The sequence below is a fragment of the Falco rusticolus genome, chromosome 7, assembly GCF_015220075.1.
Source record: "Falco rusticolus isolate bFalRus1 chromosome 7, bFalRus1.pri, whole genome shotgun sequence".
Classification (NCBI taxonomy): domain Eukaryota; kingdom Metazoa; phylum Chordata; class Aves; order Falconiformes; family Falconidae; genus Falco; species Falco rusticolus.
In genome coordinates this window covers 55,350,616-55,372,578 of record NC_051193.1, presented here as the reverse complement: position 1 = coordinate 55,372,578, position 21,963 = coordinate 55,350,616, and the positions used below count along the sequence as shown (strand labels likewise).

At 41.5% G+C, this 21,963-nt stretch overlaps 1 protein-coding gene and 1 long non-coding RNA gene across 3 annotated transcripts in view; one reads left to right on the top strand and one right to left on the bottom strand.

The window, feature by feature from the left end:
* Window positions 1-15,460, bottom strand: part of RASGRP1 (RAS guanyl releasing protein 1) — a 42,574-nt gene extending 27,114 nt beyond the window's left edge. The window contains exons 1-2 of one of the 2 annotated variants that reach the window (XM_037393408.1): window positions 15,355-15,460; window positions 12,828-12,997 (exon numbers count right to left, since the gene is read on the bottom strand). In XM_037393408.1, the coding sequence (XP_037249305.1) occupies window positions 12,828-12,997; window positions 15,355-15,386 (202 nt within the window). In that variant the 5' untranslated portion in view covers window positions 15,387-15,460. Of the gene's footprint in view, window positions 1-12,827; window positions 12,998-14,689; window positions 14,772-15,354 lie in introns of those variants that run through there. The other variant, XM_037393409.1, reaches the window with a different exon arrangement.
* Window positions 15,461-15,578: 118 nt separating this feature from the next.
* On the top strand, window positions 15,579-21,518 carry LOC119150720. Its single transcript, XR_005105189.1, has 2 exons — window positions 15,579-15,670; window positions 19,899-21,518. It is a non-coding gene; the product is annotated as an uncharacterized LOC119150720 (long non-coding RNA).
* The last annotated feature ends 445 nt before the right edge of the window (window positions 21,519-21,963 follow it).

Sequence of the window (21,963 nt, the reverse complement as noted above, 5' to 3'; positions counted from 1 at the left end):
GCAGCAAAAACACCTTAAGGTCCCCAGTACACTTCAGCACTGAGCAGCAAGCCTGCATGGAATTGCAGCAGCACACAATTTTACAAACACATGCAGTATCAAACATTTAATGTCGTCTTCCTGCCCAGTTTTAAAATGAAGTACTTTTCAAGTGCATACACCATGATACAGCAAACGTTACTAAAAAGAAAAATACTGATTCTGACCCCTCGTCTATTTGTATTTCACAAATTTGCAATTCATAAAAAATCCATGGCGTTAAACAGGTAAAAAGGGGCCTTAGGTGAGAAGAGACTCCAGCTCAGGTTTGGTTTCAGAACTGTCATTGGGTCTTTCACATCTCTGACCACCAGGTCACATCTTTTCAGAAAGCTGACCTGCCAAACGTAGTCATGTATAAGGAAGTAACAAAAGTTATGGTAAACTATCTTTGTGCAAACGGCGGAGCCAGTAAGAGGGCTTTCCTGACAGTGTTGCAAGAGTGTCTCTGAATGCCTCTGCAGCATTCTCTTGAACCTCCAGCAGCTTGTTTTAAAACTTTGAGACTCATTTTCATTTCCGTTCATATACCTGTTTCTAACCACACACTCTGCTGAGCAAAAACCACTAAGTGAATACTAAATAAAGTGGAAAGGGTGTGTTTCAGTTAGTCAATTTAAAGCAAGCTGCAAAAAAATGCATAAGCCTCTGCTTTGTTTCACTGCAGCAAAATACAAATAACCCACAGGTTATGGTTACAAGCTTATCCTCCTGTATATGCTCTTATTGTACTAAGATGTTTTAATATATATTCTCTGAAACAAACAAGGAAGCAGGAGTTGAATATACTTTTCCAGTATTTAGAAATGCAGACATTTAGGGATAAATATTTTATTATCTAGATAGTTACACTAAAAACTACAATTACAAAAGTTCCATTGCATATGTGACCCTCAACACACAGGGGAAAGAACATCCTAACCTAGGCCCATCAGTCACTCTATTGCTCAATCCAATTTGTGGCACCCTGTAATTCGTAATGTAGAAACAACTGAAGTATCACTTGTTCCTAGAATAGTTGAAAGAATCAAACTACTCAGAAGTCAATAAGCAAGGCTTCAAGAGCAAACTGCCTGCTTTTCACCAGGTACTGATGGCCATGAAGCCTGTGGTAAATATACTTAGCAGAAAGAGTACATTCAATAGACAAGATTGTTGTACTGAGACTTTCCTACTCGGGTGCATTGGTAAGGCAACTGGAAGAATACCAAAGATGTCTTAACTGATCTGAATTTTGCAAGAATGAAAAGTTAGCTTTTCTAGGTCTAAAAGGCCTTTATTTTATAAGCATTGGTTTTATTTCATAAGCAGGTTCCAACTCTATCACCTAGTGCACAACTTGAAATGAATCAGAAGTGAATCACAGAGCACGGACATCACGTGATCAGTGACTAAGCTACTAAGAACATCTTGTAAACTCCCTGAAGTGTTCCAGTGGTTATCAAAAAGAAGCACAAAAAAACAATGCAATGCAAGGAAGCATCAGAAATTGGCAGGTGGTCTTACTAAGTACAAAGCTGAAACTTGTGGGTTGCTATACTGATAAGCTACATAGAATTCTTCAAGATTTCTACAAAGTTTCTTTCTGGTGGCTTAAAGAGGATGGTGTGGGGATGGTGTTATAAATCTCGGCAAAGATCACTAAAGCAGCATGGGATTTGAAAATCAGGGTAACTGATATTCTTGAGATCTCAAAGACTTTCATAAAACACAGATACATGTATGAAATATGGAGGTACATGTGGGAGTACACGGTAGGGTTTAGTGACTGAACAGAAACAGCCATAAGTCAATGTCTCTGCCCCACGTGCGAAGTGCAGTACTAACAATAACTGTAGAATGGCCAGAAGCAATCAAAATTGAATGAAATATTTCATGAGTATTTCACAGATACTTCCTGGAACATACTTTCACAAACAGGAAACACTCTGTTCCCCTTCAGCTTAAAACTTATGCAACACATAGTAGTCTTCCTACTATAGGCTTATTATTGCCGCATTGGAATTTGGTACCCTGTAACAGAGAGGTAGTCATTTAACTCTCTTCATTAAATTGATCACACTTGGTCAGAATCAGATTCATAAATTATGACACCTGCTCATCAGTTATGACACCATCATTGAGGGTCAGCAATCAAATTCAACTTAAACTAGGGCGTTCACTTACTGAGTTGGAAATAGCCTTTATTTTTTAATGACACCTGAAAGCTCAGTTGATGGCAGAAATCAGGGCTAGGAGCTAGTGGACTCTATTGCCTTGCCCCAGAGCAGAATCAGCTTTCTCAAAGCAGGTATGCTTCAGAGCCAGTATGCTTCACAGCCAGTTTAATTTGTTGTTAAAATTCTACAGTGATGAGGATTTCACAGCCTCTGTAGGTGACTTGTTCTAGTACTTGAGCATCTCTGTCATTACAGCGTTCTCCTTACTGTCTAATCAAAGACTTCAGGCAACTTGGACAGCTTAAGCCTGTTTTGCCTGGCCCCCAGCAGACAGAAAAAACATTCTCTTATCAATATGTTTCTAGATCTCTGGTCAACACAGAATCCTTTTCTGAACCCTTTGCAGCTTCCACATTTATGAAGCAAACCTGAATGTAGTACTCCAGAGGAGGTCTTAGCATCAGAGTTAGATTATTTTTAATACCCTGTACATAATACCTTTATATACATATGCATTTTTATACATGCAAGTGTACTTAAATAATATGTATATATACTTAAAAAAAGACACACACACACATGCATGCATATACTCATCTCCTTGAAGTTTCTGCAGTGCTACATCAAACCATTTGCCATTTTAAAATCCATCTTCACATTAAGATTCTTCTCTGCGGAAATGCTGTGTATCAAGGACTTTACCATACTGGTTTTACAACCTGTTACCCTAAGCGTAGAACTTTGTACGTTTCCTTAATGAGCATTTCTGTTTCAGATCATTACTTTAAGTGCTTAATATCTTTCAGAAGTAACACCATTCAACATCCTTACAAAGATGATGTACTAATTAGGTAAAAGAATGATTGTTTTAATTTAGCTGCAGCAGAAAGCAGGTGGAGTCTTGAGCTCTCCCCCTTACCTTTAATTCTAGACAGGATGGTGGTGTTCCCCCTCATGCAACAAGAATGTTTAGCAGACAGCACCAAAACACTTAGGGAATTGAGCTAAAGCTTTTCTTTCTGTCTTTTTTTTTTTTTTTAATTGGCTTATTGTCCATACATGCTTGCTTGCAACCACTGAGTCATACAGAAATTCATTTATACAAGTAATTGGTCTTAGGAGGAAAATCTCCAAAATTAAAATGAGAACAAATCAGTATTTTTCCAGAGAGGAAAGCATCATGCTATGTGATCAATCCTGCACCAACACAACTCTAAAGAAGCCAAGTAAATACAGAAGTTGGAAGAAACCCTATAAACTTGACGTTTCTTCAAGTCTACCTCTCCCTTCAAACTCTCTACAGGAGTAGGGGCAGGGGGGCACTGCTGCTTCTCCAAATACTCATTAACAATACAAATATATCCAAGACACAAGTGAGTCAAATATGCTTCCAAAAAGGATAATAAGACTGTTCTTTGTGAGGGTAAGGAACATTAGGGGTAAAAAACCTCAAGGGAAAGCCATTACCCTTTCTCAGAAACAGCTTTTGGAAAGCTACATCTTGCAAAAAGAGCTCTGGGTGGGTAATTCTTTGAAATGAAAACAAGATAAAAGCTCTTGTCAAGGGGAAATGGGATGATTTTGAGAAATTAAAATGTACTTTGAGAGAAACCAAATGAAATGTGGGTGGAAAGCATTCCATTAGCCTTGGAAATTCAGATCAAGTACACAGAACAAGTTAACATATACCCCATACATTATTCTACAGCATATTTAAAATACTGATTTTAGCAAATTTAGATGAGAACTTTTTAACCAAATAGTCTTTTTCTCTAAAGCCTGCAAAACATAATTTGTGCGTTCAAGACTTTTTTCAAAGGTCTAAACCATGATACCAGAGCCACATGCAGCTTCTGAGCTGCAGGCAGCTCTTGAATAATTCAGGTGTAATGCCTGACAACACAACTGTCCTGGCATAAGCACTGATGGTCAGGACAACGGAGACTCCCAGAACAAAATCAAGAACTTCTGAAGCCAGTATCATTATTTGACCACTGAACCCAGATGCATGCTTAGCACTTACCCATCCCACAACTGCAGTGTGCTATAATAAGCTTCTAACTGCATGATTGATCCTGGGGCAGCCAGTCGCCAGTCCATGGAAGCACAAAGGTTCAAATTTTAACAGACTAGCACAGACCAAGCTGCTTTCCTCCCAGGGACTTGAAGATGTTGCAGATCACTTAGATCCCAGTTCTGAGCCTTGATTTTCATTACTGATGCACACTCCAGCTCTACTCCTGCTCTAGTATATCTGACTGTTTCAGGTTTCCCTCCCTTATATACCTAAGCTTCCTAGTCTTTTCTCTAACTTGCAGGTATGTTTCTGGAACCAGTGTTTACAGACTCTCCGGAAAACTAGTTTCTAACCCAGCAGCTGGGGCATGCCTTCTCACACAGCCCCACCAGTGAGTAGGCTACAGGTGGACAAGAAGCTAGGAGGCGATACAGGCAGGGCAGCTGACTCCAACTGACCAAAGGGATATTCCATACCTCTCCATACTGGGCTCAGCAACAGAAACTGGGTGGAAGTTTGCCAGGGCTGCCTTTGCTCAGGGACTGGATGGCCATCAGTTGACTTGTGATGGGTGATTAGAGTTTTTCACATCACATGTTTTTCTTGGTTTTGTTTGGGTTTTTTTGGTTGTTGGGTTTGTGGGTTTTTTTAAACTTATTAAACTGTCTTCAACTCAACTCACATATTTTCTCACTTTTACCCTTCCAGTTCTCTCCCCCATTCCACTGAGGGGGCGGGTGGAGGGGTGTGTGTAAACAAGCAGCTGTGTGATGGCTGATGGCTGGGGGTTAAACCACAACAGATCACCCTTAAACTGAAACATCTCTTGTTCACCATGGACCAAAAGAACCAGTTAAAAAAAAAAAAACAACCCGCAGCTTCACTCTAAATTTAAAACATACCTAATCCCAGGTAGCACTATCAAATATCTGCATACAGAAGAAACTGCCCAATTGCTGATTCAAGCTAGGGGCAGTATGGCAAATTTTCATCTGAGAAACATTTTTACATGTGTTTAAATGTAAGCTTTGTTGGCCCCACTGTATCACTTGGTCTAGCACTGAACAAGAGTATTATGCCTCCTAAGTATTGCTGCAGGGCATTTCTTAACATCACTAACAAAGGTATCTGATCATTTTCTATGATATTCAACCTAAACAAGTACTCTTTTTTTTTTTTTAAAGTATACTTTTAAAAGAGTAACACTACATAGTGGAGATTGTCTTCTTTCCTCCAGGAGAACCAGTTATGTTTAACGTCAATCTCACTCATACCCAATGTGAGTATTCTTTTAAAAAAATGTAAAGGTTAAAAAAGAAAAGAAGCTTTTGGCATCTCACACTGGTTCTCTGTCAGAGAGGTTCCATATTTTGTATTTTGAAAGAAGAATATTATGGCATACCTCTAAATGATCTTTCATCACAACATAGGTGGCACAAGGCACTGAATTTTGTTTAACATGACCTCTATATACATTTGAGTATTAAAACTGCAGTGTCCCTAAAGTCATCTCCAATGCAAGTGTAATCTTAATATGTCCCAACTGTAGCTCTCTCTTATCTTTGCCTTTTGCCAGTTGCATTTGCACCTTCTTACCTCGGTAATATGGGGAAAAAAAGTGGTATCATGTTTAAAAAGATATTTGAGCTTTTAATCTCCAGACTGTCCTGCATAAAAGAAAGATGTACTGAACTATGTAACAGCCTAAGGGAAGCCCTTTCTTTTTCAGACTTTTAAAAAAGCAATGCAAAAGTACGTCTTCACACTTGGTGATAATGCAGCAAAACACTGAAAGACTTCACACTAAAGCACACACAAACCAAACCAAATAACAAAGTAAAATGCGGAAGCCTGAAGAACAAGTGACTGACTGCTTGCTTTAACTTCATACACAGATTGAGGAGAAGAAAGAATTAAAGTCATACTACATTCTCAGAAGAATGAATTATTTTCTATTGCTGTGTAAGTTTTTTTGCATTGCTAAACAATAGTTTGGGGTTTTTTTTTTCTGAAGTCATATTTAGAGGCATGAAGGTAGAATTTTCTGTCATATCCCTTTAGTAACTATAAGTAAATGGGAGATTGCTTTATAAAGCAAGAAGCCTGAGTTCTGTTCTTTTTAAAAAAAAAAACAAAAACAAAACTTGTTTCTTGACTTTGGAAAATTATATTGAAAAGACTGGAGTCAAATTAGCTAAATAGAACTTTTAGTGTATATATATATATAAAGATATCTAAAGTTTCTTTTCTTTGGGAAAACTTTTTCCACAGACATCAAGTTACAAAAGAAATCTATTTTCGTTTTGGCACAATCACAATTAACTTTAATAGTTAGCTGAACAGCACTTAGTATTCTCCAGAGCAGTAACTACTCTTCTGTTCCCACAATGTCATGCATTCTACAGAGCGGTAATGACTCTTCTGTTCCCACAATGTCATTAATTAATCATTAACATAGTTTCTGTTGCCAAGCAATACTAAAGTTTCTGCACTGTATTTGACCAAGTTGTACCCAGATTACTTAACACACAATGATCAACAACATTTTAACACAGAACAATACCATGAACAAATTTTTAACTACTTTGGGGGGACTGGAGACCTCAACATTCAGCCTAGGCTTCAGTGGTGCGGGGTGGAACCCTGCAAGTTTGTGGAGCATGAGATTAAAACAAATGACTGCTCAGGCAAACCTAACAGAAAAACGTAAATGACCAAAGCTGCCTTCTGTGCGTATGCATACGCCTTGAAAACTGTAACTGCTTTTGAGTCAGTATTCTATGTTAGAATTTGGTATATGGTAAATGGTAAAAGGACAGAGATAAACTTGAAACTTGAACTGTGGTTCTTTTACTAGTTATTGTATGCTTTAACTAGACTGGAAGAATGTACTTTTGTTAAGAGTAGAGTGGGTTTTTCTTGATAACTGAAAAGTGAAAAACTGGATAAAACTTCCAAATTTTCTGTACTTTAGAGAAGATGGCTATGGTTCTCCTAATGACTGAACTCTAATTTGCCTGTTTCATTGCTTGTAAACTGGATGCAATACTTCCCCAGCTCTCAAAGAATTCCTAAGACTCAATATATTTTTGCATGATGTTTATACAAAAGCAAAATATACAAGTATTATCAATTCACAGAACTGTACAGTTCTGCTAATGCAGTTATTCTTTGTTCTACAAAATGTTAACTACAATTAACTTGTACAGTTTTAGGCAGCTAGCACCTAAGAGGCAACCAGCACCTTTGCCAGATTTCTGATTTCTATCAAAACAATTCCACGGCATCTTTCATTCAGATCAGTCTGGAAGTGGTTTCCAGAATTTCTAGTGTTTGTTTGATCTGAGGTTTGTTTGATCCCACTTGATCATACATTGGTGCAACAAGCTAGTTTACCACTGATCAGACACTGCAGAGCAATTTACATCAGAACCTACTCTTAGGCCTAGCTGTCTATGAGTATTATGACCATTAGAAGCTGCAAATTACACTAGGTTCACATAATTCTATTAAGAATATTGCTAATCCTTAAGATTATGATTTTAAACTTCTTTGGAAAATAGTAGCCATGGTTTAAATCTTTTTAATTTTTCATACTGAAGATCGACATAGCAGTAAAAACAACTAACTCCACTGCAAACAATTTACCAAAGCTGAGCTTCCACGTAAAATTATGCTACATGCTCTAGGAAATACTTCAGTTGCTTTCCTGAAGACCACTACTTACATTTCCCAAGAAACCAGACACAGGGACATTGCATGGTGACACGCATTCAAAGATGATGTTTTGTGATTTCTTTTTTCCATTGACACACTCATTGTGTCTAGCAGTAAATGGAGTGCCTGAATTGCAGGATAAGCCTATCTTTTGTGTGATACATTTTTAAGTACTAGAAGCAGGTTTAGTGTAAGAGACAAATGAGTTAGATCTCACACTCAAAGGTTAAGGAGACAAATACCTTCATAATACTAAAATTTTGAGATCTTAGGGATTTCTCATCTCTTAAATGACCCTCAGATGCTTCTAGGAAGACACGAGTGTTTGTCTAAGTTATGACTTTCAAGCACTCCTGGAATTGTTTCTTAGCTAGTACTGCAGACAAAGCAGGGGGATAGGAAATTGACACTATGCTGAAGATACATTTTGTCCCAGCTGCAACACAGTTTTTGAACACTTGCAAAAACAATGTAAACAAAAGTTTTGTGAAGGCAAGGAAAAGGCCTTCTGACCCTACATGGTCTATAAGCTTGAATGCGTGTTAAAATATTTCATTGACTCTTTGAAAGGTGTATTTGTTTTAGAAAATAAGGACATTTAAACCTTACTCAAAATTTTTTTTAAAAAAAAAGTAAATTTATAAAGATAGATGCTTACAGTCAAAGGAAAGAAACAGGGACCTCTTACCATGCACAAACATATAGTGAAGATACAAATAGGAAAAAAAAAATAATCTTCCAGAATAGAAGCTGACTTGATAACACATAGTCAGAACATTGAACTCACAGTAGCATGAAGATAGCCTAGAGTGAAAATTATTATGAACAATTATTATTTCATTTCTATAGTTAGCAGATATACAGTTAACAAATTAATCCAGTGAAGTGAACACTGCTGATATATTTCCTCTCTGACCTGTAACACTTTCTGGACTAAAAATATGTTAACGTGCATTTACACAGTCTCACAGAATTACTATAAGAACTAGCAAAAAGTAGGGCTGTGCTACTAAACATATGCTTCCTGTGTTCTACTGAACTGTCAGCACGAAATAGTCAATATGGCCGTGGACCAGCAAACTAGACCCTACTCTGTCAGTTTCAACAACAAAGCTGATAGCGTAAGTGTCTTTACAACTAGCAATGAAGTAGGAGACAAAGCCATACTGGGTTTCAGAGAACTGTCTGCCAGTCAGAAGTACATTCTTTTCCAGGAGTTTTATATACTACGTAATGGAAAAACATGGATGCAGGGGGTTAAAGTCACTGTTCTACTTACAATTCCACTCCAGAATCACAGTCACTAATGAAGATTTCCTCCAGAATAAATTATCTCCCTCCTGAAGCTGTCATATCCAAGCCAAGATCTATTAATTCTTTCTTTGCTTCCCTGAACTCACAGCCTCAGCCATCTTATTGCCAGCTGAACATCTACCTTTAATTTTCTCTTTATGACCTTTCTATCCAGAATTAACCTCTCTGATGGAGAGCTTTCACTGAGTCTAACCTTTCTACAGCCTCTGTGTTTTCTCGCCTTTTCAATAATCTTACCCTACCTCCTGCTCCTCCTCTTCATGCACTCTCCTCCCTTCTTCGACTTCTCTTTTCCTCCACTTCCCTATTATGACTTTTCTTTCTTTCCACACAATCACTTTTTAATCTCTAAAAGATACTGTGAGTTCCAGTTATACACCACACCGCCTTCTTTTCTAAGGCAATCACGTGTGATGCATTCACCTGAGCTCTACAGCTTTTCTTGTCAATCCAGATCGTAGCAGTAACAGCACCTTGTAGCTACTTATAATGTTGAGAGACCTTCCAAGTCATATAGAACATGTTTTAAATCACTGTCTTGTACAACCACATCTCTTATTTTTAAACTGATGACAGCCAGTTTCAAGTCTCTACAAACCTCCTAATCTCAGGATCAATATTCCTTTCTAAGTCACTTCCTGCCTTCAATCTCTTATCATGCTATTTTTCCTGAACTCTTGCCCTAACTTACAACCTGGCTTTTCTGCCTTTACTTTTCACAATTCATTTGCAGGATGATTCATCTTACTTATTCTGATGCAACCTTTGATGAGACTTGAAGAAACCTCTACTTTCAGCATCTCCTACTCATCATGTTATTGAATAAACACTGATGTAATGCTGATCTCTCAAATGTAGTGATCACCTACATGACTTCACCCTACCTCATATGGTCCTCACTGTTTCTGTCTCTAAAGCATATGTCTATCATTCATCAGTTCAAGCTAAAGATGACAAAATTTGAGAGGTGAAAGAGCACACACTAATTATCCCAAAGAAGGTATTGAAGTTAATTACACTGAATATGCTTTTGGTCTTTCCTGAAAGATGAAAAGCCTCCCACCTCTTTACTTTTTGAAATTAGCAAGTACACCACCACCATTGTAATTTACCCTATTCTGCCCACATTCTAGCATCACCTTCTGCCCAGCACTGTTGTAGACCCAGAGATAATATCACTAATGCCAAGATCCAATCTTTGCTCCTCGCCTCCTTTGCGTAAGTTTTGGATTAAGTTGGCTCTCTGGACAAAACCTGTCTTTCTACAAAACATCCTGGAATCAGTTTACAACACGGTGGCAAAGCTTCGCCTTTTCACCCCAACTTTAACTTTGCATACCCACCTTTCTCATTTTTTCCCCCCTTATCCATAATTAGGATAAGTAACTTACACTAGTGTTCTTCACAGCTGTGTGTATTAATTCTTAATACCTTCTTGTGATATTCAACTGCATATATGGCAAAAGGCTGCTAACTTCCCCTTATGCACCATTGTTGACAGCAGCCTCTCTTACACATTATTTGCTTTTTCCAAACTTACATATTGAGTCCAGGAACATAAGTTCAGCTGCATACTTTATATAGGAATTGTATTTGTAATTGTATACATAATATTAAACTGCTATTTGCTAATACTAACATGATACAGTATCTATTCTGAAATGTGACACACCATCATCTCTGTCTACTACCTATTGTTCTCCTTAACTCTAGACAGCAAATTAATCAAGAGGGTTTTTTTCCAGAAAGCAAACTTAGAATATACAAAGGAAATCTGTGCTTATGTCTTGAGGGTTTCTGTATTTTTAGTATTGAAATAAAACTTGCTCAGATCACATTAATGAATTCCTAGAATAATATACAAAATATTATAGGTCAGCATATCTGAGACTGAAGAGATAACCTCCGTCTGAATAGAACTATTAGAGTACAGGGTGATAGCTTTACTTTAGTACTGCGCACAGGAACAAACACATTCAGTCACTCAATTTACTTGTAATCATTCAGCAACTACACTCTTTTTCCACCATTTTTCTCTCTACCCCCACCCCTTCTCAAACTCCCTGATAAACACTTTGCTAGACCTACGCACCACTTGTCAAAGTTCAAGAAAACCCTATTTAGCAGACTATGGTGTATTTTCTAACTGAAGTATGAAACCTTTTGCAAAGATTCACATGCATGTACAGCTGAACTGGACAGGTACACTTGCTTTTATTGTCACCTTAGTCCTTACAACATATGGATGCCCAGGAATCTGAGAACATGTGTATGCCGTTATATGCATGAAGTATTAAAATAATCAAGCCAACAATAATCCCCCATTCAGGGCTTCACCTATACTACTTGAAATTAATCACCATAATTTTTTCATGAAAATGTGGACACATTAATATTGGTCAAGCAGTCACAATATTAAAACTGTATGAAGGTCTTACACATGCTTTAGATGTCTTATTTCATTCACAATGAACCAAAACTTATAAAAATATGAATCACCATTTGTTTAGGAATTAGGGCTTTATAGCTGTTCAGTGGATATGTTCTTCACAACAATTAAATGAAGGAGAAAAGAAACCAAAAAGAAACAAAGCATTACTGACACGTTTCATCAACTTTACTCAGACATGCATTTCACTGCATGTTCTGATTATAAAGCATTTCCAGTGAATGTGAAAGATTCCACTGTTTATACAGTATCTCCTGCGTTAACTAGATCAGCACTATGTGTTACTATTTAACTATACAGATTAATTATTAGTGGGTGTTCAAGTACATTTATTTTCTAAGGACTACTCTGCAACTAAGACTTTACCACATAAGCTTTGGGAATATCTCATAACACTGGAAGACACAGCATTAACAAACAGATGCACTACTTACAAGCAAAGTATTCAGAATCATTTTGAGTGCCTTCAGTACCAATGTATTTTAAAAATATAAAAAATAAACATGTTTACTAAAGAAAAAGTTGGAAAAGGAAACTACGGATGTAGGGCTTGGGCAATGGTCATGCTTGTCTGTATATTACAGTTCTTATTGTAAAAAGACAAATGGATAACTGACAGGCTCAAAAAGGTATACGGTTGTGATTTTTATTTGGATTCTTTCTCTTTTGTAGAGAAGCAACTTTAAGTCTATACTGATGATGCAAGAAGCAATCTAATGTTATTTCACTTAATTTAAAAATAGCCCTACTCGTTTCAAAATGTTTAATATAAACACAATGTTTACACACATTATATGAATATTCTGCAATATGCAAAATATAATGATTATTTGCTAAAGTTTACCAAACCAGTACTTGAAGGAATGACAAAAACCACACATAGTATAAATGATTGGCATTTGTCTTACTCTCAAGAAAAAGCAGCAGTCACACTAATATCTTGGAATGTATTACATACATACGCATAAACAGATCCACAAACCTATAAATATGCAGTCCCCTACAGCACAGAAAATTCTCAGTTACATCTTTCTACTCCACTGATAATTCAATGTCATTCACTAGTAAGTGACCTAAACAAAGCCAGGATAGAAATAAATTAGTATGATTATAAAAACCTCCAGACACTCACCAAAAGACTGAATGCAGGTTTCAAGAAGATCTTCCAAAGTGGCCCCTTTGGCTAAATGCCCCAATGGCACCATCGTGACCTGGGTAAGATTTGAGAGGCTGGGACAATGACTGATCTGCTTCAGCTCAAGTGCTGATTGAGGGGCAGTGCTGCATGCTTGGGCAGGTTGCCTAAAAGAAAGCACAATAGTGAAGTAAATACAAGAAGATCGAGTGGCAAATTCTACGCTGCATGGAAAAGGAGGAGAGATTTAAAAGGCAATTAATTCCTTGTAGCTACGGTGCCGAAAGACATAACCCTCCCACTTAATACGTACACCAGAGACTGCTCAGAAGTGACTTCTCTTTTTTCTGCTAAATGTGGATTGTAGAGCACACTGTTATAAAGCTCCTTGAACGATCTGTCAAAATTACCAGAAGCCTCGTTTCTTTTTTGGGGAGTTACGTTTACATCACTATTTCAGCACAAGCATTAAACCCCCTCGAACTACATAACAGTAACCAGCTGTAATCTACCACCACACATTTGTGTGCTCATCAAAAGTAAAGGAGAAAAAAAATATATAACTATAATCAAATATTATGCACACTGAAAAATGCAAGACTAGCTTTATTAACTTAATTTGGAAAAACACTATTAAGTAAACAAAATATCAGTGCAAGCTTACAGCGGAGTATTTCACAATTTAAAAAACAGGCTAATATGCATCTGTTCTATACTATTATTTCCTACTAAGTTGTTTTAAAATTGCATACATGACTAAATTAATGTCTTTGATAATAAAGGTAAAAGAGCCCCAAATAAAGCACGTATCTAGTTTTAGGCTTGTGTTTTGATCATATAATATCTCAGATTTCAAGAACATGTTTGTTTACAAATAACATTAAAGGCAGCTCATTGTTTTCATACAAATTCATAATTCTGTATAAAATTGTAAACAGGCACATTATTATATCCATGAGAAGTGCTGAAACATTACTCCCTACAAATAACAAGGATCTCTTCAGACTCTGACTTGAGAGTATAACCACACAGTTCACAAAAGGGCAACAACCACTCCTGTATCCATAAAACTTGGGTTTATTTCAGGGACAATTTACCCTCCACAGTCTTCCTAAAGAAGTGACTCCAGCATCTTTAAGGTACTATCTTAAGCTTTCGTGCAACTTTTCTTGGAACACCATGCAAGACTTTATCAATAAACTGACAGTCCTGGGAAGAAAAGGCATAGAAATGTATCCAGTGTGTATATTACATACAGGTGGGAAAGTAAAGACACAAACATCCTCGTATGGGCACTCCTGGATGAAGCTGGAGGTATGCACACCTTATGAGGACAGACTAGACCCTACATAATCCCAATGAATGTCAAGCCTTACATTAAATCTGCCTCATTTGAAGGCTGGGATAGCCACAAAACTGCACATGATGTCACTCACAGCCCAACGCTGACCCCAGGCCTCCCCGGTTCCCACGCTGACCCCAGGCCTCCCCGGTTCCCAGGTCAGGAGAGTGCAGGGCTGACCCCGCCGGGGCGGCCACCGCTCAGCCCCCCGCTCAGCCCCCGGCCGCTGTGCTGACAGTGGCTAGGCCAAGAATGTTTTCTTCCCTTCCCCCTTTCTCTAAATTTCCCTCTCAGCTTTGTGATCTGACTTCCTGTTCCCATACAAAAAGAGCAAGGGCCTGATCAGCTTTCAGGGGTTTCTTTCCACAAGCTTAAACCCCTCTCCTAACTTCATGCCAGAGCCCCTCCAGCACAAGGCTGAGGAGCCGAAACAATGCAGTAGCAACTAAGTAGAAGTTACGGCAGAAGACGTTTTTGGTCTTCATAACCGAGCATAGAGAACCTTCAGTGTCCGTACCCCAAAAAAAGTCTACAGTAACACTGTGGCCGACTAGGCAACGCTGGAGAGGCAACGCGCCGCCGCCGCCACGTCTGAAACTGTTCTTCGAACCAAGCCCGCTGCAGCAGCTACTTGAGGCGAAAATCGGACTGAAGCTGTGCCGGGGCGGCGGCGAGGGGGACGCGCACCCCACGCTGCCAGGCACGCTGCGGGCCCGCGGGGAAGCAACCGCGAACCAACGCGAGCCGACACCCCAGCGGGGGGGCCAGGCTGGCGCCCCGGCCCGGCGCCCCCCGGCACCCCGCTGCCGCGGGTAACCGGAGCCCGGCAGGGGCCGGGCCGCTCCCCCCCGGGCCGTAACGCGGGGCTCTTCCCAGCCCGTGCGGGCCGGCCCGGCGCCCACCTCCGCTCCCCAGGGTGACACGAAATCCTACCCCCTGCGCCCCCCGCCCCGCGCTCCTGGGCCCAGTTCTTTCCCACCGGGAGGGCCTCGGCCGGCCCCCGCGGAGCCCGTCCGCCCGCACTGCCGCCCCCGCGCCCCCCGGGAGCCCTCGCCAGCCCCAGCGCCCCGGGGGCGCGCCTCACGCTCTCGGGCGCGGCGCCGTGCGACCCACCGCAGCCTGCCCCGCGGCTGAGCCCCGGCCCGCCGCGGCGGGAGAACACGACGGCAACGGCGGACTCACCGGTCCTCTCTCCGTTTCCCTAGAGTTCCCATGTCGGCGCCCGCAGCGGCTCCGCCGCCCGGCCGGCTCCGCCAGCAGCGCAGGGAGCGGGGCTGCGCGGGGCGGGGGAGGCAGGGGGAGCGGCGCGGCCCCGCGCATCGCCTCCTCCCGCCTGGCCGCGCTCCCGCTCCCCGTCTCGCCTCGGGAGGAGCCTGAAACCTGCTCAAGTGGGGCAGCGGCAGCCGCCACCCGTGACGAGCGCAGGCGAAGATCTTATCGGCAGAAGGAAGTTCTGAGCAGCTGGGCTGCTCTTCTCTGAAGCCACCGGATTTACCAGGTACCGACACGCGCTCTCCCGCGCGCGCCGCCGGGCTCCAAAGCCGCCGAAACTTTTTTTTTTCACGGCACAACTGCAGCGCCACAGGGCCGGCCCTCCCCTCCGGGCAGGCCCCCCGCGGCGGGCTGCGCTGCGGGGCTCGGCACGCCGCCGGGGCTCGCTACGCCGCCGGGGCTCGGCCCCGCTGGCCAGGGACGGCCGCTGCGAGGGCACCTGGGAAGGCTGTGCCGGGGCGGGGCGGGGGTACGTGCGCAGCAGAGCCGCGGCCGCGCTGGCCTGTAACGGCACCGGCCGCTGCCGGACACCTGTGTGTCCCCCTCCGGGGTGACGATGTGACTGCCGGTGGGGTGGCCCCACGCGCGCGCTGACTGGCCGGCTGGCCAACGGCCGGCGCGGGGGGGCGGGCGCGGCCCCTCCCACCGTACCTGCCGGCGGCTGCGGCGCGGGGCACGAGGGGCGGCGCGGGGCCCGGGCACCGCAGCGTCCGCGCCGGGTTGGGCCGGGGCACAGAGTCGGGGCGGTCGCACCGACGGGTGTTGTTTGAAAGCCTCTGGCCTTATTGGGCACCTTACGTTGTCCCTCCGGGTTGATCGCGGGGCAAGGCATGCGGACCGCGCCGTTTCATGGTCCCGGTATCATAATTAGGAGTCTCAGAGAGCTGGCAGCTCCTCCGCTCCGGAGAAGTGACCAGGCAGAAAATCTGAAAGGGCAAACTCACCCCACATCCTGCAACTTTCAGTTTAACCAAACGGCCCTTTGTGGAGAGGTACGCTCAAGGGGCCAGGAGAAGAGCGGTGCGTCACGGGGCGCCGCTGCTGCGGTGTCAACAGCTTGTTTTGAGAGCTCAGTTTATGTTCTTAAAAATTACTTCGGCATCATAAAGCCATTGTGCCCCACACCAAGATCCAGGCAGTTTTGATAAACTGCTTTTTTGATATTAAGACTAGCTGGTAACGTTCAGGTACTCTGAGTAATTCTCTGCCAAGCGCCAGGGCACGTTTCTCTTCAGGTCTCCAAAATGATCCAAGGACAGACACGGCTCACTGGCAGTTTCTCCAAGGCAGTGGAAACTACCATTATCACAACAGGAGCTGTTCAGACCTGGCTTTTGCTTTGCCAAAGACCTCCAGGTAAAAGGAAAAACCCCACATACTTCTGGAAATCACATTGGTGATTCAGCAGGTCACATTCTTATGAGTAAGTTTAAAGCTCATTCCTAGCATAGAGCTTGAAGGTCACAGATACACAAATACATTAATATGTATCCAAGACCACAGGTCACACGGTCTGTGATATTGATCTGTAGCTATTATGTTAAGCCAGTCTTCTGGCTGAATTCTACTTCAGAGAAGTTCATCCCAGCTATCTTTGCTTTTTCTTTAACACATTTTCCTTGAGAAGTTCATGTGCATACATATAAACACAAATAACTCAAGGGTTGCCAGGAAGAATACTCTCTTAACTTTGTGGTCAGAAGGTAATCCGTATGTAAATCTTACAGTACGCAGTCTCATAAAAAAACTTACATGCCTACACAGCAATCTGACATACTGATCCTTGAATGTGATATTCTTCAGATGAAATGGTCTCCTACTGCAAAGTAGATTCATGCCTGTTTTGTGTCCACAGAGGATCAGAGATTTGCTCTGTGGAAAGGCAAGATATTTCTACTGTTCTCAGAGCTTCAGTCAGTAGATGATTACTTTAAAATATAACTTATGATTCAAAGGAGCCACGCTATCAAAGTTGCAAGATGATGAAGGCGAGGATGGGCCGTATTGCTCTTGAGGGAACATGACCAGCCAGATGTTTTTATACTGCTGTGCTCAGATTCCTGGAAGATCTTGCAACAATAGTAACTTATAAATTAGATTTTACTATAGGAACCAAGTGAAGACACCAGCTGCCTCAGTGCAAGCCGGATCTGTGAAGTTCTGTTGTACTTCAGGATATGCCTTTCTCCCTACAAATTAGTGCAAGTCCACAAATGTAGCTTGGCCTTGAAGAGAGTGAAAATAATTTCTGTGCTTTTGTATCTACTTTAAGTTCATGTAATTTGCCATCTTTCCTGGGTCCATATTCGTGCCCCTTACAATGGGCCAACTAGAGGAGCTTGTACAACCACAGAGTGAATTGCATACAAAGATTAATCAAGGCAAAAGACTCCACCCAACTAAAAATTATACATGTTCTGCCATACAGTTTTAATTATTTATTTCACCACCCAATCATATAATCTCAACTGCTGCCACAATCAAACAATGGCAAGAGTGTAAGACCACACATTATTCCAGTAGCTTTCACTTAGATCTATTTTACATAGATTATGTAAAATCACAGCCTGATTCTGAAAACTTTTTGGTGTCCTTGTGGAATCATGAATGAGAAGTTTCTTTGGCACTTACATGGTGGGGTCAGCAGACAACATTAGAAAGGCAAGCAAGACAATCTAGTGTAGGAAGCGATTCAGAAAAGGAGAAAAGCTTGCTAACAGAATTGGAAAGAAGAAAGCAAATTAAAAGCTATGAAGAGTCACGTATGAAAAGTGAACTTACGTTATAGCAAACTAGGTAGTAATCCAAATCATTTGGTTTAACAAGTGGACATCAGTGAGGGCCTGCTAGCCACTGCATATGAAAAAACTTCTTTCATCTGAGCTGTGACATTCCAAAGGTTATCCTGTCGGATCAGCTAGTAGGAACAGCAGCCCTATTTAAGACATCATCTAGATGTACTTCCCTGTTCTATTTAAAGTCTGTAACTATTAGAACAGTTTTTGTTGGTGTGTTAATTTCTATTACAGCTAGTAGAGCATTTCTGTTGTCTTGTTCCAAGCCTGGGTCATAAATTTTTGATCATAGGCTTTGGGTGCTTTCACTAATCTATGAAATATTTCTATCTTTAGGAAGTTGTAGTGATAATGAAGGTTTTGGTCTGATAACCCCATCAAACTTATCAGATCACAGTAATGCTCTCGCAGTTTTTCTCTTGACATACCTTTGCCATAGTGCCCAGCAATGGAATGTTCTACTTTCTGAAGCAATGTGACCTATAACTGTATTAGTTTTTGTGACTTTATCACAAGTATCTTCCTTCAGTGTGCATGTTGTAAGGTGATTTTTTGGACAACTACAGCTTTCATTTGTAGGTGGGAAGCAATAAAACTCATACTCATGATTACAGAATGAGATGTGAAAGTGTAAGACTGTAAGATTGAGAGAGTGGATAGTAAATTAGGTAAATCTCTTTTTAAACATGATCTTCAAGTCAGGTTGAAGAAGACTCAACTAATCTTGAGTGCTTTGGGTTGTCAGTAAGGTACCTCTGAGACTCCAGCTTTTCTGCAAGAACAGAAAGAATTGAGAGCACCCAGCACCAACTGCCTCCTTAACATTTAAGGATCATAGGTTATGTACGTTATGTGCAAGACATCTTACGTAGTAGCTATGCTGCTAACAGGTCTACCTATCCAATCTACCTCTATACTAACATTTCTTCTATAAAGGCTGTTTCTGTTAAACCTTTTAATGTCTGTCAGCCTTGAGCTTATAAAGGTAGAAAAGAAACAAGACTAGAATTCATGAAAGAGGAAAAGGAAAAGCTCAGGAAAATTGTCAAAACCTAGAGTAGAGCATGGAGTACCCCAGTCTCACTGGTTTTAGATTTTGCCAGAGCATTTCTTAGGTTATTTGCCAGCCATGGGTTCCCCACCGCTCTCAGTGAACACTCAGGCAGAGCATTACAGCTACTGAGTCATTTTGTCAGTTCAAATGCCAAAGGTCTGTGGGATGGGTTGAATGAGTCCAGTCCTAGTAACGAACCATGTAGGTGTAAATGTGCTGCCACTTGATGGAACATCTGTGGTTTTTAGTCTTGGAAATTATAGGCAAAACATAGTTTGTAGGTAAAGGCAGTATCTTTTATCAGACCAACTGGCAGTTAGAAAAAGACAAGGTTTTGAGTAGACTTGAAGAAGGTTTCTGCAGAGAATCACAGAATCAAAAAATGATCGAGTTTGGAAGGGACCTCTGGTCCAGGCTCCTGCTTAAAGCATGGCCAGCTGTGGGACTAGACCTGGTTGCTCAGGTCTTTATCCAGTCGGATCTTGAAAGCCTTCAAGTCTGAAGACTGCACAGCTTCTCTGAGCAACCTGTTGCAATGTTTGACTGCTGTCGTGGATAAAAAAATATATTTCCTTATATCCAATCAGTATCTTCTCTTGTTTCAGTTTATTGTCTCTCGTACTCCTGTCATACGCTGCTGTGAAGAACCTGGCTCCTTCTCAATGACCTTCTCAGAAGTACAGTCAGCCTGCTATTACACCCCTGCTGAGACCATCTCTTCTCCAGGGTGAAAAGGCCCAGTTCCCTCAGTATCTCCTCACAGGGGAGGTGCTCCAGCCTGCAACAATCTCAGTGGCCCTCTGGTGAACTCACTCCAGTTTGTCAATGTTGTTCTTGTACTGGGAAGCACAGAACTGGACTCAGTCTGAAGTGCTGACTCAAGGTGGTAAAATAATTTCGCTCGATCTGCTGGATCTGTGCCTGTAAATACAACCCAGGGTGCTGGTGGCCTTCTCTGCTGCCAGGGCGTGCTGCTGGCTCATGGCTGCTTGCTGCCTTGCAAGACGTCCACATCCTTCTCCGCAGCGCTGCTCCCCAGTTGGTCAGTCCCCAGACTACATTGGTACAAGGGTCTCTTCCTTCCCCGGTGCAGGACTGTGTATTTGTCCTTGATGAATTTCATGGAAGTTCCTGTCAGCCCATTACTGCAGCCTGTCTAGGTCCCTCTGGATGGCAGGCCTGCTCTCAAGTGTACTGAATTGTTGTCCCAGTTTGAGGCTGGGTGCAGCTTGAGGAGAGCACACTGCATCGCCTCCCCCAGACTGTTGGGAACTGTTAAAATGGGCAGGTCCCATGACAGACCCCTGCGCTACTGAGCCTAAGCATTCAAGCAGCTTTTTACTAGATGGGTATCTAGTTGTCCACCTATCCAGATCTCAATGTCCCAAACTGAATGCAAGAATTTTGTAGGAAATTATGTTGAAATCTTTAGTGAACTTAAAAAATAGCAACATCAGGAAATCTGTGTACTTTTACCTATATTATAGTAGTTGGTCTAATAAAAGGCATTATCTCTACCTACAGATCTTGTCTTGACAGTGTCTTTAAGCCATTGCAGTTATGACAGTGTTACCGTGTAGAGATGCCCCTTGAAGAATTGTTAGTCCAAAATTAGGGCATTCATGTCTCATTGTGTGTATGGATTGCCTTCAAGTATAAAACAAGATACAATTTCTTTCATAGCACCTCTGCTTCCATTCAGATCATAGTATGGATATGTAGTAGGGGCAAATAAGGAGGCATACTGATGGGAGTCGTCATTTCCAACTGCTTTGGTTACAGATGGTAGATGGCTTGTAGTCATTAAAGTAAGTGCACTGTAGAAGTAAGATTGTGGTCTGATGGCTGAGATAACTGCAGACTGCTTGTACATCTTCTATAGACTCTCCTAGAGTTCCTTGCCCTTCAAGTAATGATGCTGAAAAGAGCTTTCTACTATTGACTGTATTCCTTGGGTTTTAGTGCTTAGTGGGCATTCTTTTACCTGAAGAAATTGCAGAAATCAGAGCATCCACTAATGAAAACTAAATAAAAATATGTGCTTTGGTCATGCAAAGTAGTAAGTAATGCTGATCAGTATTTTGGAAAAAAGGTCTTCATTGTCTCATTTTGAATACTACAACTTCTGTGGCCTTTGCCTTGTATGTCTGCTCTCCCTTTCTAAATTGGAAAAACAATCTCACTGTATTTCACAAAGTTGATTGATAAAGTCTTTTCTTGACTTACAGCTGTGTTGGTGAGAATTTATCCAATTGCTTAGTAATGCTCTGAAATAATTGCATTTATGCTTGTGAAAGTGCTCATATATTCCAATGATGCACAGTATACATGAGTGCATGATTTTACAACCCAAATTAGAAGTTTCACATTTGGTCCAGGAAATCTGACACTGATAGATGGATATAAGCATCAGGCAGTGCATACAGTGCACCAGTGCCTGAGTTTCACGATTGGGATTCTGAGCAGAGACAAATCCCCCGAAAATGGTCAAATTCCTCTTTTCTTTTCAGACAAATCTTACAAGATGAAGTGAGCCAGTCTGGGAAAAATTAGGTATTTCATAGTTACTAATAACATAATTTCTCCTTCTATTTTCACCCTGGAGTCCCTAAGGGACTCCCTAAAGTCATCAGAGAGTCCAAAATTTACTTTAAGTACTATGTCTAAGTT